The 24,655-nt window shown below is 35.1% G+C and overlaps 1 protein-coding gene across 2 annotated transcripts in view; it reads right to left on the bottom strand.

The window, feature by feature from the left end:
* TMPRSS15 (transmembrane serine protease 15) overlaps positions 1-23,084 on the bottom strand; it is a 139,735-nt gene extending 116,651 nt beyond the window's left edge. Inside the window, exons 1-6 of one of the 2 annotated variants that reach the window (XM_043449057.1) lie at positions 22,834-23,084; positions 19,345-19,475; positions 18,773-18,840; positions 11,559-11,710; positions 9,421-9,465; positions 7,918-7,953 (exon numbers count right to left, since the gene is read on the bottom strand). In XM_043449057.1, coding sequence (XP_043304992.1) covers positions 7,918-7,953; positions 9,421-9,465; positions 11,559-11,710; positions 18,773-18,840; positions 19,345-19,475; positions 22,834-22,978 — 577 coding nt within the window. In that variant the 5' untranslated portion in view covers positions 22,979-23,084. The remainder of the gene's footprint in view (positions 1-7,917; positions 7,954-9,420; positions 9,466-11,558; positions 11,711-18,772; positions 18,841-19,344; positions 19,476-22,833) is intronic. The other variant, XM_043449059.1, reaches the window with a different exon arrangement.
* Between the last annotated feature and the right edge of the window lie 1,571 nt (positions 23,085-24,655).

Genomic DNA, 24,655 nt, shown 5'->3' with positions numbered 1-24,655 from the left:
AGATCATGAACTCCTTATTGCCAAATGCAGACTTAAACTGAAGAAAGTAGGGAAAACCACTAGACCATTCAGGTATGACCTAAATCAAATCCCTTATGACTATACAGTGGAAGTGAGAAATAGATATAAGGGACTAGATCTGATAGACAGAGAGCCTGATGAACTATGGACGGAGGTTCATGACATTGTACAGGATACAGGGATCAAGACCATCCCCATGGAAAAGAAATGCAAAAAGGCAAAATGGTTGTCTGAGGAGGCCTTACAAATAGATGTGAAAAGAAGAGAAGCAAAAAGCAAAGGAGAAAAGGAAAGATATTCCCATTTGAATGCAGAGTTCCAAAGAATAGCCAGGAGAGACAAGAAAGCCTTCCTCAGTGATCAATGCAAAGAAATAGAGGAAAACAACAGAATGGGAAAGAATAGAGATCTCTTCAAGAAAATTAGATATACCAAGGGAACATTTCACGCAAAGATGGGTTCGATAAAGGACCGAAATGGTATGGACCTAGCAGAAGCAGAAGATATTAAGAGGAGGTGGCAAGAATACACAGAAGAACTGTACAAAAAAGATCTTCATGACCCAGATCATCACAATGGTGTGATCACTCACCTAGAGCCAGACATCCTGGAATGTGAAGTCAAGTGGGCCTTAGAAAACATCACTACGAACAAAGCTAGTGGATGTGATGGAATTCCAGTTGAGCTATTTAAAATCCTGAAAGATGATGCTGTGAAAGTGCTGAACTCAATATGCCAGCAAATTTGGAAAACTCAGCAGTGGCCACAGGACTGGAAAAGGTCAATTTTCATTCCAGTCCCTAAGAAAGGCAATCCAAAAGAATGTTCAAACTACTGCACAGTTGGACTCAGCTGACACACTAGTAAAGTAATGCTAAAAATTCTCCAAGCCAGGCTTCAGCAATACGTGAACAATGAACTTCCAGATGTTCAAGCTGGTTTTAGAAAAGGCAGAGGAACCAGAGGTCAAATTGCCAGCATCTGCTGGATCGTCGAAAAAGCAAGAGAGTTCCAGAAAAACATCTATTTCTGCTTTATTGACTATGTCAAAGCCTTCGACTGTGTGGATCACAATAAATTGTGGAAAATTCTGAAAGCGATGGAAATACCAGACCACCTGACCTGCCTCTTGAGAAACCTATATGCAGGTCAGGAAGCAACAGTTAGAACTGAACATGGAACAACAGATTAGTTCCAAATAGGGAAAGGAGTACATCAAGACTGTATATTGTCACCCTGCTTATTTAACTTATATGCACAGCACATCATGAGAAACGCTGGGCTGGAAGAAGCACAAGCTGGAATCAAGATTGCTGGGAGAAATATCAACAACCTCAGATATGCAGATGGCACCACCCTAATGGCAGAAAGTGAAGATAACCTAAAAAGCCTCTTGATGAAAGTGAAGGAGGAGAGTGAAAAAGTTGGCTTAAAGCTCAACATTCAAAAAACTAAGATCATGGCATCTGGTCTCATCACTTCATGGGAAATAGATGGGGAGACAGTGGAAACAGTGTCAGACTTTATTTTTTGGGGCTCCAAAATCATTGCAGATGGTGATTGCAGCCATGAAATTAAAAGACGCTTACTCCTTGGAAGGACAGTTATGACCAACCTAGACAGCATATTAAAAAGCAGAGACATTACTTTGCCAACAAAGGTCCATCTGGTCAAGGGTATGGTTTTTCCAGTGGTCAAGTATGGATGTGAGAGTTGGACTGTGAGGAAAGCTGAGAGCCGAAAAATTGATGCTTTTGAACTGTGGTGTTGGAGAAGACTCTTGAGAGTCCCTTGGACTGCAAGGAGATCCTACCAGTCCATCCTAAAGGAGATAAGTCCTGGGTGTTCATTGGAGGGACTGATGCTGAAGCTGAAACTCCAATACTTTTGCCACCTCATGCAAAAAGTTGACTCATTGGAAAAACCCTGATGCTGGGAGGGATTAGGGGCAGGAGGAGAAGGGGACGACAGAAGATGAGATGGCTGGATGGCGTCACCGACTAGATGGACATGAGTTTGCGTAAACTCTGGGAGTTGGTGATGGACAAGGAGGCCTGGCGTGCTGCAGTTCATTGGGTTGCAAAGAGTCGGATACAACTGAGCGACTGAACTGAACTGAACTGTACAAAAATAATAATTGATTCTGTTTATTAAAATCTGTTCAGGTTGTCTAAATATTAGTTGCTCTTTTCTTGAGTGGAAAAAAGTTTAGCATATTTTTATATTATATGGCATTTTAACCTTCAGGATATTAATTTTTCACATAATATGAAAACCCACCATAAATTAGTATTATTTGTAATTCTGCAAATTGAAGGCTTTATCTTTTATTTATATTTGTATCATGAAGGATTCAGTATACACTCAAATGTGATTACTTCAGAGTGGTCCACTGTCATAACACTGTCCAATGACTTGAGGTGAGGAATCTCTCATTTTTATTTTGTGCAGACTCTGGACTAAGCATTGTGGAGGAGAAAAAGACTGAAATCCAATATTTGTTTTTCCCCAAACCAGTTATAAGAAGTGTTACATACAAGATAGTAATTTGAAAATCATATTTGGGAAATCTTAGATTTTTATTTTCCCTAAAAATAGATGTAATAACCCTTGGTGACCAAATACGAGACAAGTTAAACCCAAGACTTAATAGCTTACTTAGTAATGAAATCAGAATCTGAATGCATGAAAGCCTGCTCTAAGAGATCAAGTTCATTTCACTGTACTGTGTTTGGGAGATATCACTTTACAGAAATTCTCCTCGACTTTAAAGGAACAAATTTAATCATTTTAGCAAGACTGTGGCTGTTCAATTTAAATGAAATTAAAGTGGGAAAATACTTTAATGGTTCTGTTATTATTTGTGTAGGAGTGTCTTAAATTAGAGGAGAGTGCTTAGCAGTATATGTATGTTGTTTTCTCAGATGCAGAGAAAACAAATACTTGAAGTCAAAAGACATTTGGTGTTGGTAGCAGTGCCTGTGTGTGAGTCCTGGGAAAATCAATTCAATTGAAGAGTATAATTCTGTCTTAAATTCTCTTGAACCAATTTCACATTCTTCACTAAATTACCCAGTTCTTTTCCTTCCATCCTCAAACCCCTCCACATGGTGGAACTATAGAAAATTGCATTTTGTTGAGACTGAGAAAGTCCATGATAGTGAATTTTGTTTTTCTGCAATCATTGCCTGCCCAGTAAGCAACAAAAGACTAGAACAAGCTGTATTCTAGAAACCGTTCAAGCATATGAACAATTGCACAAAAGAACCCCTCTTGGGCACACTGTAACAGCTAGAAATCAATTGGTGTAATGCAACCTTAGTTCCCATCTCTCCCTTTACTGTTCCAAATGGGTTAGTAAAACTTTACGGTAATTGGCAACAAAGGCAGTTGAACAATAGAACATAATCCTCATGGACTTTGTACCCACTATCAAATAAAAATTCTCTTTGGCAGAATTTATAATAGTACTAACACCAGGTATATGGTGCATGCATTTGTTGATTTTTCTCAAACTCTGTCTTCCAGGCATATAAAATGAGAATAAACTTAACATCCCTGAAAGTCATATTCATAATAAATTACTGCTTGGAAACTGTGGTTTTCAAGTTTAATTGCCTCGTTCCCCTCTATAAATCTATAGTATCTTGCTGTATGAGAGGAATGAATAGGAATGAATGGTGACTGGGGACTCATGGATCCAGTAAAAGAAGGAATGTGATATTTTACCACCTACTTACATTATGAGAATTCATCAGGATTGAGTAAGGTAATCAATATGGTCTCCAATAACAGGAAAGCTTTGGAAATAGAGTTTTTGGGGGCCAAAGAAATGATCAGATTAAAACGGGCACTACTGAATACAACAATCTTGTTTTAATCTTACTCTAGTTTTTGAAAGATCTTTTTTAAAAAGTATACAACTTGGTTTTTTTTTGGTTGTGTCCCTCCTTTATGCCAGTCATGAATTGGTATCTGTATTATTTCCTTTCTTCATGACTGCTCTTTAAGACATATATTTAAATCTTTGTCTTTCAGATAATAAATACAAAGTTCAAGAAGATTAGGTGGCTTACCAAACATTATGTGACAGTAATTGGTGGAAATACTTAAGGTGGATTCACCTACACACTTTCGGTGTTTGAAAATTGTACGTTACTTTTTGGTTTTCATTATGATTATCAAATACTCATGTAAAATGTGAAAGATAGAAATATATGTACTGATATTCTAGTCCATAATACATTTGGTTCTTAAATCACTTGATCCATTCCAAAAGGTCCTTAAAATTTGCTCCTATCTAAAGCATCCATGGACAGAGGATCCTTGGCGGACTACAATAAAAGAGGTCACAAAAGAGTCAGACTCAGTTGAGGGATTAAATAACAACAAAAAGTGTCCAAAAGCATATCTGTTCCATTCAAATGATTTGGGTTTTGTTGTTGTTTAGTTTTAATTTATTTTGGCTGAGCTGGGTGTTTGCTGTTGCATGTGGGCCTTCTCTAGTTGCGGTGAGCGGTAAGAGTCTCTATACTTGCAGTGTGGTGGCTTCTCTTGTTGTAGAGCAAGTGGGCTCTAGGGCAAATGGGCTCAGGAGTTGTGATGCATGGGCGTAGTTGCCTTGCAGCATGTGGAATCATCCTGGACCAGGGATTGAACCCATGCCCCCTGCATTGGCAGGCAGATTCTTAACCTCTGCACCACCAGGGAAGCCCTCCAAATAATTTTGGACTGGACCAAATGATCAAGGACCATTTTGGTGTGGGCAGAGGCCTTACGGGCATTTTGGATAGGACCAAAGTCTTGCAAGAAACTGGGCATATTGTTCAGTCACTTTTCATATTTTTGGTGAGCTTGTCTTCAAGAGGGTAAGAAGGAAAATTTGTTTTAAGTCCAAAGATTTTTTGCCCTAACATTTTTTTTTTTCCTTCTAAGTCTTTCCACATATTTCTCTTAGGGCACTTTATACATCTAAGAGGGCCTCCGTAACTGTGGGTTTTATGAATCACTCAGTGAATCAATAAACAGGTAAATAGAAAACACAGCACTAACTTTGGTATTTGTTACTGACCTTTAAAGTTATAGAAATGTTTCTTAAAATATATTAAAGTTATTTAGTTTAATTTTAGCTTAAATGAATTGGTCATTATCCATCCTAAAATCACTTTTTGAGAGTGTGTTGAAAGGTTATTTTAAATGCTGTAAATAGTTTTCTGCATTGCATAAGGGACAGTGGGCTGAAGAACAGTTCTATTTTTCATCGTGTTGTGCTGCTCTCTGGACAACATCAAAATACAACCGCAGGCAGGCTTGTCATACCATAAGAGCCCTCTATGGGTTCAGAGGTGGGATGATTTGTTTCATAAAGTATTTTGATACATCATTCACATATCACTCTGCTTTTCAAGCTTCACACCTACTGTTTTATCAAGGAATTTCTAAGTCTTACCCAGAGACCACTTATAATTTCACAAACGTTCTTTCCTTGTATTACATAATATTTGATATAAATTCTAATAATATGAAAATAGGAGTATTATTGTAGGATCTGAAGAGTTATACAATATTACCTGCATGGAGTTTACCTAAAGAGATTAGGTACACATTCAGACTGTTTAACATGAAGATTAAGTTAGGACTAGAGAAGACACTTTGGTTAACTAGCAGATAGACAAAGGCAAAGTAGACAATTATTAAGAATCTGGAAAAATTATAACATTAAAGACACATACCAACCATATGCAAAACTTAAAAATAAACTCAAAGTGGAGCAAAGACCTAAATGTAAGACCAGACACTATAAAACTCTTAGGGGAAAACATAGGCAGAATACTCTTTGACATAAATCCAAACAAGATATTTTTTGACCCACCTCCTAAGGGTAAGGAAAATAAAAATAAATGATGGAACCTGATTAAACTTAAAAGGAAACAAAAAGAAAAGACAACCCTCAGAATAGTAGAAAATATTTGCAAACAAAGGAACTGACAAGGGATTCATCTCCACAATATGCAAACAGCTCATGTAGCTCAATATCAAAAGAACAACTCAGTCAAAAAATGGGTGGAAGACCTAAATAGACATTTTCCCAAAGAAGACATACAGATGGCTAAAAAGCACATGAAAAAGTGCTCAACATCACTAATTACTAGAGAAATGCAAAGCAAAACTATAATGAAGCATCTCCTCATACTGGTCAGAATGGCCATCATCAAAAATTCTACAAACAACAAATACTGGAGAGGGTATGGAGAAAAGGGGACTCTCTTACACTGTTGGTGGGATTGTAAACTGGTACAGCCACTCCAGAGAACAGAATAGAGGTTCTGCAAAAAACTGAAAATGGAGCTACCACATGACCCAGCAATCCCACTCCTGGGTATGCCCAAAGAAAACTATAATTCAAAAAGATGCATGCACCCAGTACTCACTGCAGCACTGTTTACAATAGCCAGGACATGGAAGCAACCTAAATGTACATCAACAGAGGAAGGGATAAAGAGGATGTGGTACCCATATGTGATGGGATATTGCTCAACCATTAAAAGGAATGAAATAGGGCCATTGGCAGAAACTTGGACAGACCTAGAGATTGTCATACAGAATGAAGTAAATCAGGAAGAGGAAAACAAATATTATACAAGATTGCTTACTTGTGAAATCTAGAAAAATGGTACAGATGGATGTATTGGCAAAGCAGAAACAGAGACACAGGTGTAGAGAACAGGCTTAAGTTTGTTGATAAACTTAACAAACTGAGAGCAGAATGTGGGTAGGATGAATTGGGAGATTGGGATTGAAATAGATACACTATTATGTATAAAGAAGATAACAAGTGGGAACCTACCGAATAACACAGGGAACTGTTGTTCTACTCAACACTCTAGTCACCTAGTCATTGTTCTGTGGTGACCTAAATAGGAAGGAAATCTAAAAAAAGGGTATATATGTATATGTATAAGTGAATCACTTTGTTGTACAGTGGAAATTAACACAACATTTAAAGCACTGTACTCCAACAAAAATTTAAAAACAGATACATACCATGTGTTGGTATAAAGCAGTCACTTAAGGAAAAATTGAATGAATCCAAGGCAACTTTGGTACCAATTTGGCAACCATACCATGTTAAAAGGAGAGAGCAAGTATGTGCCAATTGTATTCAGAGAGAATAATTAGAGAAAAGATGTCCCTCACACCTGATGAAACCTATATCCTTTCTGGAAAACATTTTGATCCTACTCTTGGCACGCTTAGCAAAAGATAATAAACATGATTCTAATAGATGGAGGACTGGAGTAAGATTAGATAATACAGGCATTAATTAACTTGAAATATGTTGTTGCCTTTTGGTAAAAACTTAGGCTAAATATAAACTTTCATGCTTTATTTTTCTTATCTATAATAAAGGTTAATTGCTGTTTATCAGATAATTCTCAGAAGTCCAAAATGAAACATAACAAAAACTTTTTAAAAAACAAGAGAAATTATATTATTATTATTAGAAAGATGGTAACGATAACCCTATATGCAAAACAGAAAAAGAGACACAGAAATACAGAACAGACTTTTGAACTCTGTGGGAGAGGGTGAGGGTGGGATGTTTCAAAAGAACAGCATGTATATTATCTATGGTGAAACAGATCACCAGCCCAGGTGGGATGCATGAGACAAGTGCTCGGGCCTGGTACACTGGGAAGACCCAGAGGAATCGGGTGGAGAGGGAGGTGGGAGGGGGGATCGGGATGGGGAATACGTGTAAATCTATGGCTGATTCATATCAATGTATGACAAAACCCACTGAAATGTTGTGAAGTAATTAGCCTCCAACTAATAAAAAAAAAAAAAAAATCAAAAAAAAAAAAAAAAAACCCTCCCCAAAAAAATAAAACTGACCTGGAGTTGCCAAAGGAATGCTGGTTGTTAGCTTTTCTGTAAAAATAAATAACATAAATAAAAATTACATTTTAAAACCAGTTATTAGGAATTCCTCCTGTTTGATATTTTATGTGAGAGTTTTTTAAATTACTATGAATTATTAATGGTCATTAACTTGATATATCATTTGCATCTGGATCTAAAAAACAAATCTTTTATGTTTTTTATTGATTTTTAGAGTTGTAAACAGAGGTTTTTAGATGTGTTCATTTTTTTAAGGAAAATAGATTTTTTCAATAATTAATTAACATAAGAATTCACTTATTTCATAATCGCTGTAGACATGAATGTTCTAGATTAATCTGATGCTATTTGAAATAGGAACTTGAGATACGCTTAAACTATTGGCCTTGGAGTCCAGAGAATTACTTTTAATTCCTGACTTTGATAAATTTAAACTGTGTGACTCTAGGCACTTTCTTTATTATTTATGTATTTTTAAGTAGAAAAAGTATTACCTCTCTACAAAATTATTCTGAGAGTTAAATGAGATAATGTTTGTAAAATATAATACCTAGTAGTAAATACTTCAAATAGATTTTTTAAAATATTACAAAAACATTCATGATTACAACTGATATCAAAAGTAATATGGTTATAGTTTCATAACAATGTATACTTTAAAAATCACTTGTCTATGAATTTGATGTTTGGGATGACTTCTAACATTTTTAGAAAATTTTATTATTCACAATTTGTGGGAAACAGATTTTCAGAAGGTGAAATGCTCAGTGATTCTGATGGTTGGCAGAGACAGGATTAGTGTTCAGATCTTTTGACTTCGATTTGAATAAGATTTCTACAACAAAATGATTTTACATTTTATGGTAACTCAGGTTAATTTTAAAATGATAATTTCTCAAAGCTCTCTTTTGATAATCAGTATGATCTTGATAAGACAAAGTGAAGTCCTCAATTTTATGAGCAGTAGTGACCAATTGTAGTTAGAAAGAGAGAGTGAAGAAAATGCTGGAATAGAACAAAGTTAATATTAAACTTTAGACTGTCCTTTCCAAACAGTATAATACATTTTGAAAGTTATCATTTCATTATCTTTAAAACTCCTTTTCCTCATTCATAGTGACCTTAGCAATGTCGGGGTTTCATTTCCAAGGCTGCATAATCAGAGTCATATTTTGAGATCACACACACACACACACACAAGCACACACACACATATTCACACACATCATATATGCATACATATGTATATAGAGTTTAAAATATGAAAGGATGATTGCAATTTGAAATGCATATCCTTGCATATATACCTAAGCATTATGAATCCTGGATATTATGAACTACATTATTCCAGGTCAAATGTATACTTTTTACATTTTTAAATGAAGACTAAATACCTCATTTAGAAAGAGCCACGAGAAAAAAATAGAATCCTTGCTTAATGTCATAAAGTTTTATGGTCACCAAGTTATATATTTTAAAATGTCACTAAGTACTGACCTGATGTTGTTGCAGGACTTATTGTAGAGAAATTCTCCAAAGAGGCTGGAATAAAGTTGGTTTGAATATAGTGCTTAGAGTATTACAAAACATCGAGTGCAGTTCAAATAGTTATTAAAGGGCATCTGATCTAGAGTTTCCATTTCATCCTTTCTTACCCTGAATGTTCCTATTTATTTAATTACTATTTAATTATGATACATCCAATGAATTTTCAGAATCTTTATATAGTGCCTCTATAAAATTTACATATACAGAATGTTTCATTTATTTTACCCATTTTAGAAGGATATCTACTGATTCATCAAAGTTACATAGAATAATTTATATTTAAGAGAGATAATCTAACACCCCCAACCTTGTGGGACCTAGAATCAAAACAAATGGATGACAAAATAATCTGGCACATGATAATATCTATTGAGAACTAAGAACTGTTTAAGCATAAAGTGATTTTCACTTAAAAGATAAAAATAGCGATTTTCTTCATGATTTAACATATTTAATATTTTTAAAGACACAATGACAGCTATGTTAAAAATAGAGGGAACCGAAGTATATCTTCTGAGAAGCCCTGATCTAATGAATTTGTTTTTATTCAAAACAATATTTATAGTAAGTGGGCTAAGAGGTAGGTCTTCTTCTACTAACTAGATGGTTTATTACATTATTTCTTCATTACTGCATTGTCTTCTTTGTAAAAGACCTGTAACAGTTTCATAAATATGTGGTAGATTATTAATGAAGAAGATTAAATCAATTTTATAAGATTTTTTCTTAAAGCAGATAATATCTTAATTTTTCATTGTGTTTGGCTTGAGTTTACTGTATAAAAATCTAAGATGTTTGTGAGATTATTAACCAATTTTAAAATGTAACAAATTTGAAAATTGACATGATGCAAATAAATATTAAAACGAAATACCAGGCCCATCTGTATCCACAATCTCTTCTCTGTAAACCTTCAGCTAAATGTTTTTGAATTCAGAAATTTTTAGATGTTAGAAAGCTCATCAATATATAAATATCCACTTCAACTGGAATAAATGCACACTCTAAGTAGCCTACTGCCAATTCAAATAGTTTTACTTCAGCCTGTCAGTATCTGTTTGCTCTTAGGCAAATATATAAAGACATGTGTGCTTTGTTTTTTTGATTTTGTAATAGTAGATACAAAATTGCAGACCTCTAGCTGCTTTTCTTTACAGAAAGGGCTCATCAAGCACAGTTTACTTTTATTCAGCTTGCTGCTTTATCCTGCTGTGCCTGTTCAGTGAGAAGGCAACTCAACTTCTTAAGCGCTTCCTCTACTGATGGTTTGGTCCCCTCTGGCACACCAGCTGGAGCAGAGACTATTTTGGATTTTTGTCTAATTCAAATGAGCTGAAAAATGCTACTAACTATTATTAGCTAGAACAAGTGATTTTTCTATCAACACATTTACCCCTGAAACCAATCCTACTACACAGTATCTTTACTATTCCCATTTTACAGATGAGATAACAAACACAGAGAAAATTCTGGTAAATTGCCTTAAATAACACAGCTATTTAGAGGTAGATTAAGTATTCTAGAGGCTTCCCAGGTGGTGAAGTGGGAAAGAATCCACCTGCCAATGTAGGAGGTTCAAGAGACTCAGATTCAAATCCTGGTCCGGGAAGATATCCTAAAGAAGGAAACGGCAACCTGCTCCAATACTCTTGCCTGGAAAATTCCACAGACAGAGGAACTGGGTGGGCTACAGTCAATCCTTGGTGTTGCAAGAGTCAGACACAATTTAGTGACTAAACAACAACAATTTGGCTATCAGAAAGTAATATGTCACTTTCAGATGGAGGGTTCCTGGAAAATCAGTGCTGTGCTTGGCCAATGCCAAAAGTGTGATTAGACCCACAAACATTTATGCATGCCAATATTTTCAGAACTTCTTTGGCATTTGATACTTTACAAAGATTTGCTCACTGGCATTTTTTTTCCTAACATGTTTTCTCCATATTTCACTATCCTTATGTAAATGTGCTACTCAAGCAATAAGACAGGTTCCTAAAAGTCCAGGGTGATCCCACTGCTCCTTTGGTACATAGAATTTTAATTTCATGGCTTATTGATTCAAAGTATCAAATAAGGTTCACAGATACCTGTGATATCAATGCTGTTCAAGTCAATGTGGAAAGTAACCAGTTGGCTGGATTTATTTGCTTCAATGCCTTGAATCAGTTCTTCTTTTATATTTTTATCTGACACCCACTGGACAAAGAGAAGGTCAAATATGACTATAATGCTGCCATTTCTGCAAAGCAAAAAGTGACATAAGAGAAAAAACTCAGCCCTCTTCAAATGATTTGTGTTCGGTTCTCTACAGTCATCACCTTGTTAATCCTATCACACTTGTGCAAGGAAGGTCATGTCAAGTGTTATCTTTATTTCACAGGTGGAAGAAAGAGAACTTGAATGAGTGACTGTTTCTATAAGAGCACAAGATATATCCAGAATTAGAACCCAATTTTTCTCAGTTCCACATTAGCACATTAATCCCTAGGCCAAGCCATAATCACTTGTGTCAAATTAAACAAAATCACATGATATCATGACATTTATTCCTATTGTACTGTTTGAAAAAAATGAGGATTTGTAATTGGATTTTTTATTTTCACAGATGACTTCTAAGTAAGAAGTCTAGTTACACTGATTTCAGAAAAAATTTTTTTCTACGTAGTTTACAAAGGCCTGATGGCAAGCCTATAGCAACTGTTAATAAATTATATCTACTTTTTCTTCTTCATTCTTAATATATTGAAATATGTCCTGACTTCAAAGAGCAGAAAGAAGACAAACATAAGTGGGTTACTGGGAAGTTGTGGGCTATACTGTCTCATTGTCAAGAGTTGGGATTATATTGTCTGTTCATCTCTGACCATGATGATAGAGTTCAATTACATGACCCAAGTCATCATCTCTTTTATATCTCCTTCTCTGAAGCCTGCATTTTAAAAGTTTCCTCACTGGTAATTTGTTTACAGTTTAAAGAATCAAAAAATGAATACATATTTGGTTCAGGGGAAATACTACAGAGATTTTTGCTCTTTGATCTATGTTTCTACTTTGCTACTATGCTTTTAAGGGCTTCCCTGGTGGCTCAGTGGTAAAGAATCCACTTGCAATGCAGGAGCCTCGGGTTTGATCGCTGGGTCAGGAAGATACCCTGGAGGCGGGCATGGCAGCCCACTCCAGTATTCTTGCCTGGAGAATCCCATGGACAGAGGAGCCTGGTGGAAAACAGTCCACAGGTTCGCAAAAGAGTTGGACACGACTGAAGTGAATGAGCAGGAGCAATGTGCTTTAAGGATACAACCGTTTGGAAAACGAACTCTAGCTCTGGTCTTCCTTCTATACCCTTCAGTAAGCTAGGGCTGCTCAGGGTTTACTGGGATCCTTAAGAGGCAGACTAACGGACTTCTCTGGTGGTACAATGAATAAGAAAATGCCTGCTAACGCAGGGATGTGGCTCAGGTTTGATTCCTGGTCTGGGAAGATTCTATCTGTTGCAGGGCAACTGAGATCCGAGCACGTCAACTACAGAAGCCGGCAAGAATAGAGTGAGCACCACAACAAAAAGCCCCCAAAATGAGAAGCCTGCATGCCACAACCAAAAATACATAAAACCAAAATGAAACAAAAATAATAAATTAATATAATAAAAATAGCAAATAAAAATAATTAAAAATAACAAAATAATATAAAATTAATATAACAAATAATAAAATAAATGATGATCAAATAACAAAGATAATAAATAAAATAAGTGAAACCAAAGTGCAACCAAAAATAAATAAATATCCATTAAAGAGAATGGAATCTTTAAAAAAAAAAAAAGGCAGACTAAAGGAACCAAATTTTGCATGATATGTTTGCTGTTTCTGAAATTTAGGCATTTACATTCATATCTGTAAGTTAATTAGTTTCTTGAAGGGCTTCATCAACTCCCTAAGGGTTCTTTATGTATCTGCATGTATAGAGCCTACTATACATATGTATATATGTATATAATTTTTTTTCCTCTCCAAGACTAAATACAGGATCAAAATGTCCCTGAAAGATCTCAGGAGATCACCATTTATCCTTGGTAGGATATTCCTTTTTAGTTTCTGTGCTACTGTTCAAGTTCATAGTTTAGAAGTAATTCCTTTCTATGTAGCTAGTTTTTCATGATTTATGTGAACAGGCTGATCAATAATTGCACATTTCACCTCTATTAAGTATAGAATTTTAAAATGTTAGAATGTTTAACTTTTCAGTCATTTGATTAAATTGAGTTATCCAAATCTTTTAAATGGCAAGTCTCCTTAGCAACTACTTACTAAGTAACAATGTCCCAAATTCACCCATAGGTGTAATCACTTGCTATCCATGATAAAAGTCGATTTCATCACAGACACTGTTTTTACATACTCCACACTTGTGAATTTTTCCATGCTGATCAATCTCCCTTTTTATTTGAGAATAATGCTCCATTTTACCATAACTTCTGCAACCATTGCATGATAGTTTTATTCATGAGCATGTGACTAGGCCCTGAGCAATGGAACATGAAGTAAAACTGATCAGAAACTTCTAGGAAACATTTTCATATTTAATGTAATAAAGGTTCATAGTGGACTACTACTCTGTTGCTGATCATTATTATGTCTACGTGTGATTGCTGGAACTGTTGCATCTATTGTGGAACCATGAGGCAACTTATGATTGTCAAGCTACAGATAGCATAGTAAAAGATTGAAAACATGTATATTTTTGATCATGTCACATGGTACCACTGAATTAACCTCTTCCGAAACCTACAGATTTCTTGTGATGTCGGATGATAATCACTTTTGTTTAGGATACTTTTAGTCACGTGTTCTGTTAATTGCTATTTAAAAAATCCTAACAGGCATATGACTCTCAGGTTTCATGCTATATTTATTTAAACAGAAGCTCGAGTAAGAGAAAATGACTCTAGTATTTTTCACCTGATGTTGGCCAACACTGTAATTTTAGCAATAAGGAGACTGAAACTTAGAGTCATATAGGTAATTGTACCTAGAGTTATATAGCTTACTAGTACCAGATAGAGGAATAAAACCCAGAAACTCTGTGTCCCAGATGTGTTTTGATATAGTTCTTATTCCCCACTCCCGTGCACTGCTATTAAAACCATTATGAACTATTTATCAACAGGGAAGACAATATAATACATTTGCCTAGATGTAGGTCCAGGTTTTTATTATCTTGCATTGTTACCAGAACTTTATATCCAAAGAGATGGCAGAAGTGGTTGGTTGGAATTGGGATGGCGAGTGGATAGTTTATTACCTCCACACTTTTGAGAAATAGAATCTTCCCTCCTCTCTTTCTCTCCCTCTCTCCCTCCTCTCCTGCTCCTTCAATAACTCTTCATCTTTTTCTTTTCCGTCTCACACTTTCTCCATCTTTTCCTCCTCTTCTTCCTTCTCTTTTTCCTTGTCTCCTTACCAATCTTTACCCCAAACTTCTTAAGTGAATAGAGTTAAATGTGGTTAAAATAAAGTGAGAATGTACAATATCCATCAGTTTTTCTGTCTTCAATTCATCATTGCCAACTCATCCTTGGTGCCCAGCATATAGTTTTAATTCTGATTAAAACAGACTTTTTGTCTTTATGTAACTTTCACAGATTTAATTTCACTTACCACTTTCTTTTATTTTATTTGAATTAGAGATTAGAAGAGGTAAGGTAATTTTGGCAGAGAGCATACAAATCTGGAATTTTCTTTCACTGAGTTGAAAGTAACTAGATTCATTTATCCTCAGGCATAAAACATCTTTGTATTAAAGATGTGGTTTTTTTTTTTTTGGTTGTGAATTATAGATTGCATTTAATAATTCATTTGCAAGGACAGGAGTTACATATTCTATATCTACACACAGTTGCATTCTTTAAAATTTGTTTCTTATTCAGTATACATGTTGAGATGAGAGAGATATACAGTGGAAATCAGGGAAACCATAGTAAACATGTATGCTTCACCTAATAAGAAAGTTAAATCTATTATGTGGTTTAGTAATCATCTCTATCACAGCTGTGAGATTGAATTTATTTATTAAGAAAATGAGAATTCTTCCTTTAGGAAACAAAAAAAGGAAACAATGACCATTTTAATTTCAAAGCCCTTTTTCAGTGGAATATCTGAGTTCATCCTTTTTTTTTTTTAAAAAAAAAAGAAGAGATAAATTCTATCATTATACAGAAAGCCTGTGTGCAATAAATCAAATGCTTCTTATCTCATTTTCCTTAATGATATTGATAACCTCTAGGGTTGCTGAGTAAACAAAAGTCTTTCCTTTCCTAACTTGATGACTTATCTGTGCTCAAAGGGCAAAATAAGCTTCCTATTGCTACAAAGGGTAAGCAGCACTTTATTAAAAGAATCAACTCTTAAATGCTCTTTGAGTCAAAGCATTTTCCACAAAGCAGAGTAATAAAAGGCTTCCCAGACATGGGGAGACCATTTGCTTGTCCTGCAGAGTAGCTCAACACACACACACACACACACATATGTACACAAAACTTAACGGAGGAGGAAAGAGTTGACATTAAATAATATTTTTAAAAGGAAGAAGAGATAGGTTAATGACTAAGTGCAGTATTCTGAGTGCTATAATTTGACCACATACACATGTATAGAGTGTGTGTTTCATTAAAATCAGTAACAAAAAATGAAATAGGCATTTTAAAGGATTTTTAAATGTATTCTTCGGAGTTGATATGGCTACTGTTAGTTGAGAAGTCAGTTATTTTTGTTACTTGATTTTATCAATCAGTTTAAAGTAAAAATAATTTATAAAAGCAGTTAAGAGTCTGCCATGTATTTCTATAGGCTTCTCTGATGGCTCAGGTAGTAAAGAATCTGCCTGTAATGGAGATCCAGATTCGATCCCTGGGTTGGGAAGATCTCCTGGTGAAGTGAATGGCAACTCACTGCAGTATTCTTTTTTTTTTTTTTTTATTTTTTTTTCACTGCAGTATTCTTGCCTGGAGAATCCCATGGACAGAGGAGCCTGGTGAGCTACACTCCATGGGGTAGCAGAGTCTGACATGACTGAGTGACTAACACTTTCACTTTTTTCTGTAAGTGGAATATGTCATTTTATATCATATTAGTTAAAGTAAACCTAAATGTTCGCTTGTTGCTTTCTTTCCTGCTTCCAAATTTCTTTTCTCATCCTTTTCTTCTCAGTCTCCCAAAGCACCTACCTGTAATTTATCTTACAGATATTTTCATGAAATTCCTTTGCTTTGCATCTTTTAAAAACTCACTTCTGATTTAAAAGTAGTTCAGCTACAGCTAGGTGAAAGTTCCTCTATACTGATGAAGTATATTATTTGAGAATTGTTATAAAATATGTATCAAGGTTTAGGTACTATATTGGTCTCCTAGGTAGTTTAAAGGAAGGGAAAGAAATAATTCCTCAGCTCAAATAATTTACAGTTTCAAACACAGTGATTTTACTATCTAGAGAAATGTAAGGTTACTTAATAAATATCAAAGAAAATGCTAGGGTTTTGATATACTACCAGACCTTATATAAAAGTCTGTATTCAGCAAATTTTCCCAGTTGAGTAAAAACAAAGTTATCCAGCAAGTTGTAAGCAAGAGAAGACAAAGAGTTCCATTAGGAAACTATCCTAATAAACTCTGCACTACGCACTGTGCTTAGCGGGGATTTCACTGGGCAGAGCCTTCTGAAGGTAAGGAAGAACATGGGATCCTGCTCCTTAAAAGTGATAGTTGCTCAGGCGTGTCTGACTCAAAAAGTCAGACCCTGTGGACTTCGCCTGCTAGGCTCCTTTGTCCATGGAGTTCTCCAGGCAAGAACACTGGAGTGGGTAGCCAGTCTCTTCTCCAGGGGAATCTGTGCTAAACCTTTAAGAACTAAATTTTAATTGAAGCTTTAATGCAGATCTCCACCCTCAGTCCTCTCTAAAACTGGAAAAGAGAAATTGGTTCCACTTACTCTAAAATAGATAATTAACTTAAAGTGAAATAAAATCTTTCATTCATAGCTTTAGCTACACAGAATAAATACTGAATAAATATTTTAAAACAACATTTTGAGTAAAATACACAAACAGATGAGATCAGGCGTGTTCAGGGTAGTATGGCCATAGACTGAAATACACAAACAAAAACACTAATAAATCTTTCCTGAGAGGCCACATGTCTCCTTCTAGCCCTGAAATTAGGTTATGAAAGAGGTTATCAGAGATTATAAACCCTGGAAAACAGGAGTCAAAACCTCTGTGTTGTGAACAGGAATGAAGTCAGTAGATGGGGTGGAGTTGACTGGTTACTGAGACTAAGATATCAAGAATATGCTATCTGGGATAAAGAATGATAAAGATAAATAGATAAGTAGGTGAGAAATAGCCTTTTTTTTTTTTTTTTGTATTTGGTAAAATAAAGCTTTGTGCTTTTGTTCATTTCATTCCAACAAGAAACAACAAGGACTAACATTTCCTTCTGCCCATTAACTAATTTGACCTTCTGTTATTGTTCTTCTAAGTATAATCTCTTTTTCTTTGACTTGACCTATCTCTGTTTGGTCCCTGTGAACCAAAGGACTGTTATACAAATGTCAGGACTGTTGTGAAGACCATGTAACAAGTATCTTTGGTGATAGACTCTCTGGTTTAATTGTTTCTGACCTGAGATAGACTTCGTGCATGCTCAGTCATGTCTGACTCTGCGGCCTTGTCGACTGTAGCCTGTCAGGCTCCCCTGTGCATAGAATTATCCCAGAAAGAATACTGGAGTGGGTTGCCATTTCCTCCTCCATGGAATCTTTCCCACTCAGGGATCAAACTCACAGCTCCTGAGGCTCCTGCAATGGCAGGTAGATTCTTTACTGAGCCACTGGGGAAGCTCGGAAATAGATAAATTAATTAATTAATTAATAAAATAAAATGAGGCTCTTTGTAGTCTCCAATGACCTGGACTCCCCTGTGGCTTGCATTGAATATAAGTTAACTGTCAGATTCCTAGACATCTGCATACAATCAACCTCACTCTTCTTCATGTGTCTCTGAAAGATTTTGTACTCACATGAAGGAAATATGTTAATATGAGATCAATTATCTAGCATTGTTATTTTCTACCAATATAAAAGTCTATACTGTGCCACTTTTCTCAACCCTCCCAGAAAATGTTGAAAATTTAAAAATATTCCATTTTCTCCTAAAAATTGTGATGTTCTTTTTACAAATATTAGCAAAGAGTTACTACGTTGCGATTCTGTGCTTTCTATCTATATAAAAATTTTGAGCTATACTCACTCAAATTGTAAAACTCTCGAGTTTTTATATTCATTTTTCAAATTACTTGATTGAAAGATATCATCTATCTGAAAGAAAGTTAAAAAGACATATTAAATTTAATATTTTATTTGTTAAATAAAATAATAAATTTAACCAAAATAATTTATATATTCTTCTTAGAATGATTTTGGGGTACTTCCCTTCTCTGTGATGATACGTTTCATATATTTAGGTATCCTGAGTAATTATATTTATTGGCTGATTTTTTTCAAAGAGAATAAGATATATGTGGGCTTCCCTGGTGGCTCAGATGGTAAAGAATCTGCTTGCAATGTGGGAGACCTGGGTTTGATTCCGGGCTGGGAAGATTCCTGGAGAAGGGAGCAGCTACCACTCCAGTATTCTAGCCTGGAGATTCCATGGACAGAGGAGCCTGGCAGGCTACAGTCCATGGGGTCACAAAGAGTCAAACACGACTGAGTGAATGACTTTCACTTTCTCTTTCAAGATCTATCTTTAGCAAGTAGTTAGCGAAATTATGTTATGAAATTTTAACATAGTTAAAGAGAGAAAGAGAAAAAGTCTCCTACCATTTGCTGAATGTCAAAAGCAAGAACTTTGAAGTCCACTGAGAGTTTGTCTTGCAAATGAGGATTATAAGTAGCTCCGGATGTTATTTTCAATGTCCCTCTGGCTTCATGACTTTTTCCAAATGCTGCATCTAGATGAATTTATAAGAAACAAAACACTGAAAATGTGAATGATGAGTAAGAAAATATGCACATTCTGATTAAGACACAGAAGTAAAGTTCTTGCATAATGTGTTGACTCTGGAGTTGCTTTTTCTTTTCAGTCTTCCTGTTTCATCATCAGCTGCATTTATCTTTTAATTTTTTCTTAGCTATCTAGTTGTTTTAAAAGATTGAAAATTAAAACCGTCTCTGTCCCGTTATAAATTTTTTTCTTTTCTTTGAAATCTAAGCAACTCTGCAAGCTTCCAAGTTTTGTTTTGTTTTTGTTTGTTTGTTATTGAGATTCCTGTTGGAAGATACAGGAATGATCAACTTCCACCAATTATGGGAACTGATTCAGGGAAACATGGTGAGTAAGGCACCATTAAAAGTTTTGTAGTTGCTTTCAGCTACTTCTTGAACACCTAGCATCAAGGGACACTGCTGCTTTTCTACATGTGGGTTGCTGTGAGGATTTCTGTGTGTGCATTACTTTGAAGCATAGCTTTGAAACTACTTCTTTCATTCTAGTAATTATAAATTTGACATGTATAACCTTTTGCCATTAGATGGGGACTGTCATTATTGGAGAAGTTATTGAGCATGCTGCAGAAAATGTAATTATATGAAAAATATGTAAAAAAAAAAGCTAAAAAATTGGGGTAGGGATGTGGGAAATAAAATATGCCATTAAGTCCAATACAATACTATTATGTGATTATTTTCCTTGAATGTATGTTCAAAACGAATTGCTTCAGATGGAGCTCGTACAATGATGAGATCATGAATAAATATGCTAGTAATGATGCATTGACCTGATATGAGAAGATGCTATTTCTTTTCTTTTTTTTTTTCAGCTGGGGATATTGGGGCTTAGACTCACTAAGAAAAATTTTCAATGTTATAAAAGTGACAGATGTGGAATTTGGACAAAGGATTGACTGACTTCAAACCTCAAGATCTGTCATGCTGTGCTGTGCTTAGCTGCTCAGTCATGTCCGACTCTTTGCGACGCCGTGTCAACTGCGGCCTGGAAGGCTCCTCTGTCCATGGGGATTCTCCAGGCAAGAATGCCATTCCCTTCTCCAGGCGGTCTTCCCGACCCAGGGATCAAACCCAGGTTTCCCATATTGTATATATTGACACAAATCTCTTCGTTCAGAAGAAACTTTAGAATTAATATTTTAAACAATACTCAAAATAATATTTAGATTTGTGTATTTAAAAGATAAGGAAAGACTGAGGAACTGCCATGGATTGCTAGAGACTGAGGAAACATGGAAACTAAATGCAGTGTAGGAATCTGTACTGAATCCTGAACAAGAAAAGACATTTGTGAAAAAACTGGTGAAGGTTGAATAAAGTGTTTAGTTAATATTATTGTAACAATTTTATTAATTTCTTGGTTGTGATAGTTGTACTATGTATATACTTGATACTGACATGAGGGGAACTTGTATGAATGTTATAAAATAATTCTACAATTTTTACAACTTTTTGAAATCTAAAATGATTTCCAATAAAAGTGTTAAGTATATTAAAGTGTATAGTATGAAATACATTAAAGTAAGTTTAAGGTAAAGATTGAAGGCAAAGTGAGAAGAGGGCAGCAGGGGATGAGATGGTTAGATAGCATTACCGACTCAATGGACATGAACTTGAGCAAATTCTAGAGACAGTAGAGGACAGGGAAGCCTGGCATGCTGCAGTCCACGGGGTCTCAAAGAGTCCAACAGGCTTAGCGACTGAAGAACAACAAATATTAAAGTATGTGTTGAAACTGTGTCTTATGTCCTATGGTGTAGTGTTACAGCTTTATTTCAAATCTCTTCTTATATTCATTTATTCATGATTAAATCACACTAACTTTTAAAAGTATTCATTTTTTTTATTTTCCCAGTAAAAAACTAACTTTTGTATTTTTATTGAGTATCAAAACATTCCAATGGACTTCCAAATGATTACATGTCCTTAAAGGTATTCACAGAGCATTTAAGACCAAAGAGGTAACTTTTCTAAAAGTCTCAGTGAACTTCTAAAATTTATTTAATTTTATACCCACAAGCCTTCCTTCTCTTTGTATATAACTATAGTAGTAATATAAACTAGCGGTTATATTGGAATTCTTTTGTAAGACTATAAATCATATTTATTATTTCTAATTTAAACTTAATTGCTAAAGGAAAATAACTAACTCAAAGGTTGAGAATTTCCCCAGTAAAACCAAAATGACTGCCATTAAAAGGTTTTGAAGGAATACCGTATAATTCATCATTTTATAAAAATGTGAAAATTTTCTCAGAAAAAAATAAATCCAATTTCAGGTTTGCTATGCTAACATTTAAAAAAAAAAAATCATATAAATGAATGAATGGGAGAGTGCACATTCTTCAGTTAGATTATCTAGTTTGTACTACCTGGCAATGCTGCAAATCGAAACAAGTTACCTAAATTCTGCCTCTGGTTTTTCACTTGTATAATGGGCATATCAGTAGCCACTAACTCGTAGGTTTGTTGTAACAAGAGAATACATTGGTAGAGCTTTTAAAAGCAGTTGTTGGTACAGGTAATTTGGACTTCCTGGGTGGCTCAGATGGTAAAGAATCTGCCTGAAATGCAGGGGATCTGGATTTGATCCCTGAGTTAGGAAGATCCCGGGGAGAAGAGAATGGCTACCCACTCCAATATTCTTCCTTGGAGAATTCCATGGGCAGAGGAGACTGCTGGGCTACAATCCACGGGGTCACAAAGAGTTGGACATGACTGGGTGACTTTCACAACACAGGTCATTTAGCTCTAAAGAAGAGTTCCTTTTTCTTATTTATTTATTTTTTCTGTTAATCACAAATTGCAACTCAGGCATCTTGAAACATTTATAAATCCACAATTATACCAAGGTTCCCTTATACTGTTATAATTAAAATTGATGTACTAATAAGAATGAAGATATAATTCTCTAGAAATAAGTGATATTTTTTCTTTAAATTGGCCTATTTAGTCACTTCTATAGTCAACAAGGTTTGAATGTGTTTATGATTTAAATTCTATCAGAACAGACCCAAAGGCTATGAACCTACTTTGTTATATGTTGAAACTGAGAATCTAATCATTTTTTCATTTTAAATACTTAGTCTCATATTCAAATTCTGAATTAAATTCAAAATTATATGCCAACTTAAAAAAAAAATTCCTGTGATGTGAACTAAGGTGAAGCATCTGAACGCAATATAAATACCTTGCCAGGAAATCAATCACATCAATGTATAAAATATGCTGGCAGGATTCTGGAGACTGAAGTGTATATATTCACCTGTGAGCACTTTCTGTAGCCAACCTTATATAACTTACCTTTTTCTGATCTCTGGATTGACAGCCAGGACACTGCAATTAATCCAGCACAGAGCGCCACCAATATGACAAAGAGAACTGCAAACGTGACTTCATAGGTGCTGAGAGAACGGCGCCTTGATCGTACACTTTGCTTTAACCCCATTTTTGGTTTTTGAAGGTTTGCTACTCTAAGGACTCTGGAAGAGCACAGAAGCTTGCGGCAGTTGAAGAGCAGAAGCTCTCCAGTCTTCAAAGTTTTGTTAAACAACAAAACTACATTAGTCTACTAGTCAGTGTATATGAGTGTGTATGTCCCTTTGGCAGCATTACGTCTCTATACATTAACTAGCTTTAATCTTTAAGAAGTTAATCTTTAAGAAGATATTAGTGAGTACAGAGATGTTTAGAGTCATAAATGTTAATCACCCGAGCAAGTCAGTGTCAATGTGAATGAAATTAACTGCATGTTGTAAACAAAAATGAAACTCTATCATTTTGAGAACTGGTAGAAGAAATATGAAATTCGTGATAGTCAAATTAGTCATTGGGCACACACATGATATTTGTAGTAAGTCCCTAACAGATCAACCTTCTACCCTCTGACTCAGGTCATTATTAAGGCATTTTTCCTGTTTTATGTAGGTTTAGGCATTCTAAAGATAACTTTTAAGCACAGATATATATATATATAATTTATTTATATCTTTATATATATATATAGCCTAATATATATATTAACACTTACATCTTTCTTCCCACCCTCCCTCTATCCCATTTTCTTTCTCTCTCTCTCAATATACATATTGAGAGAATATATATACATAAAGATATATATATATATACCTCCCAATAAATACATATATATTTATATATATACCTCCCAATAAGTACACATATATATTTATATATATACCTCCCTATATATATATGTGTGTGTGTGTGTGTGTGTATACACCTCCCAATAAGGTATATATATAAATACCTTATTGGGAGCTTTCCTGTTGGCTCAGATGGTAAAGAAACCTCCTGCAATGCAGGAGACCCAGATTCGATCCCCTGGTGGAGAAAATTCCCTGGAGAAGGGAATGGCAACCCACTCCAGTATTCTTGCCTGGAGAATTCCATGGACAGGGGAGCCTGGTGGGCTACAGTCCACGGGGTCACAAAAAGTCAGACATGAAACAATCACAAATTTTGCAATCTTCATTATGTCACACATCTAAAGTTATGCAATGTAAGGGAGTATTGATCTAACATAAACAAAGTCCACACAAACAAGGCATCACATGCCAACATTTTAGTGTCCTCTTGTAGTTATCAATGAACAAAAGTAACTGCTGTGGGAGGAATTAAGCATTTGTTTCTCTTTCAAGGAAGTATTCTGGGTGGGGAAGACATTATTCACTTGCCTTGAACTTTATTATTTTAAATATCCCAACAATAATGACAGGACAGGCTGAGATAACCACACTCATGATGATGGTTATGTGAAAACCAAGACTGTTCTCTGATACTAAAAGTACACTTTATCATGAGGCCTTCCACGCTTTGAATAAAAATTGATTTAGAATTAAAATTAATAAATAAGACCAAATTTGTTCTGAAGTAAGCCAGTTTGTCTCTTGTTCTGGCAAGTAAATCTGGCCAGAGGCAAGGAATTAATCCAGGTCCAGGGTTAATGTGCTGAAAGTGTGGCATATTATATTGGTTCAAATAAGCAATAACTTATTAGTTTCTTCTTCTTTACTCTTGAACAAAAAGAACCACATGTTGCTCTCTGAAAGCCTTGCTAATAAAAAGTGGAATAGAAAAAAATAAAGGTATGTCATGGAATATATAT

The sequence above is a fragment of the Cervus canadensis genome, chromosome 27 (genome assembly GCF_019320065.1).
Source record: "Cervus canadensis isolate Bull #8, Minnesota chromosome 27, ASM1932006v1, whole genome shotgun sequence".
Lineage (NCBI taxonomy): Eukaryota > Metazoa > Chordata > Mammalia > Artiodactyla > Cervidae > Cervus > Cervus canadensis.
This window is presented reverse-complemented; position numbering and strand designations above follow the sequence as displayed.